The sequence below is a fragment of the Pteropus vampyrus genome, unplaced genomic scaffold (genome assembly GCF_000151845.1).
Source record: "Pteropus vampyrus isolate Shadow unplaced genomic scaffold, Pvam_2.0 Scaffold227, whole genome shotgun sequence".
Taxonomy (NCBI): domain Eukaryota; kingdom Metazoa; phylum Chordata; class Mammalia; order Chiroptera; family Pteropodidae; genus Pteropus; species Pteropus vampyrus.
The window spans coordinates 1,055,422-1,056,534 of NW_011889008.1; the positions used below are offsets into that span (position 1 = coordinate 1,055,422).

The following is a 1,113-nucleotide window of genomic DNA, read 5'->3' on the forward strand; positions in this document are numbered from 1 at the left end:
TCCCAGCTGCAGCAGCGTGGCCATGAGAAGTAGGGCGGGGGGCCCGGCAGGCCCTGCCCACGGCTCCCGGGCTGGAAAGCGGACTCCCCACAGCCGGCGTGGTCCTGTCTCCCTTGCCAGTCTCGTCCCGTCCCGCTTCCCTCCTGCCCGCTGGGCACCGGCCTCACCGGCCTCTCTCAGCCCTTCCTGCCCCCAGGGCTGCGTACGCGGCGCATGGCGGGCTCACTGTGCTTCCAGCCTCTGCTCCGCGGGCTCTTCGGAGAGGCTGTCCCTGTCCTCCTGCCCGGGGTGACTGCTCCCGTGCCTCTGCTTCCTTTCCTGCTGCCGGGCTCGTCTCAGCCTGTGGTTTCCGTCTTTGTCGACTGCGTGTGGTGGTGAGATTCTTAAAATCCTGCTATGCTTTACCACAGTGTTAAATACCTTTCTTTTTGAAAGTCTTTTTATTAAAAGTAAATAACAAATTAGAGGATTTCCTATGATTCTTTTAAATCACTCTAATGTCTGTGTATAGGTCCTGGAACAAAGCGAAATTTTTAAAGAACCCAGTCATTCGTAATTCATGGTAGGGAGTCCCCCGCTCCCCTTTTTATTTTTAAATCTGAAGAGAAAAAAAGTGTTTCAGGTATACACTTTATAAATAGTGGTTAAAAATTGAAGCTCTGTTTCCGAGTGAAACAATGAGAATCAGGGCAGGACCCCTAGTACGCCGTTCTACACGTCAGTGATCTCGGGCCTCTGCTTCATTCTCTAGAAGCAGTGGGGTGGGCGTTGCCAGGGGAAGGGTGAGCTTTGGCTTTAAGTTTCAGTGACCCAGGTGATGAGAGGCTGCAGATGTTGGTCTCGGTTCTAGACCAGGACCTTTCTAGTTTGCATAGTAACCATCTTGTTTCCTTCACGACAGATCATTCGTGTTCAGTCCCCGGATGGGGTGAAGCGGATCACGGCAACAAAGAGAGAGACAGCTGCGACGTTCCTGAAGAAGGTGCCTGGGGCTCTGGGCCTTTACCTCGAGAGTCTTCGTCTCTCACTGTTATTCCCTGCTTCTGTGTCTTTTCTCTCTTCCTCCTTTCCCGGTTCCGCTCGCTCCCAAGTTCAGTAATTACACATCAGGAT

At 52.9% G+C, this 1,113-nt stretch overlaps 1 protein-coding gene across 1 annotated transcript in view; it reads left to right on the forward strand.

Moving 5' to 3' along the window:
• Positions 1 to 213: 213 nt before the first annotated feature.
• The window catches only part of NPLOC4 (NPL4 homolog, ubiquitin recognition factor), a 52,888-nt gene continuing 51,988 nt past the window's right edge, over positions 214 to 1,113 (forward strand). The window contains exons 1-2 of the mRNA XM_011373724.2: positions 214 to 288; positions 902 to 982. Coding sequence (XP_011372026.1) covers positions 214 to 288; positions 902 to 982 — 156 coding nt within the window. The remainder of the gene's footprint in view (positions 289 to 901; positions 983 to 1,113) is intronic.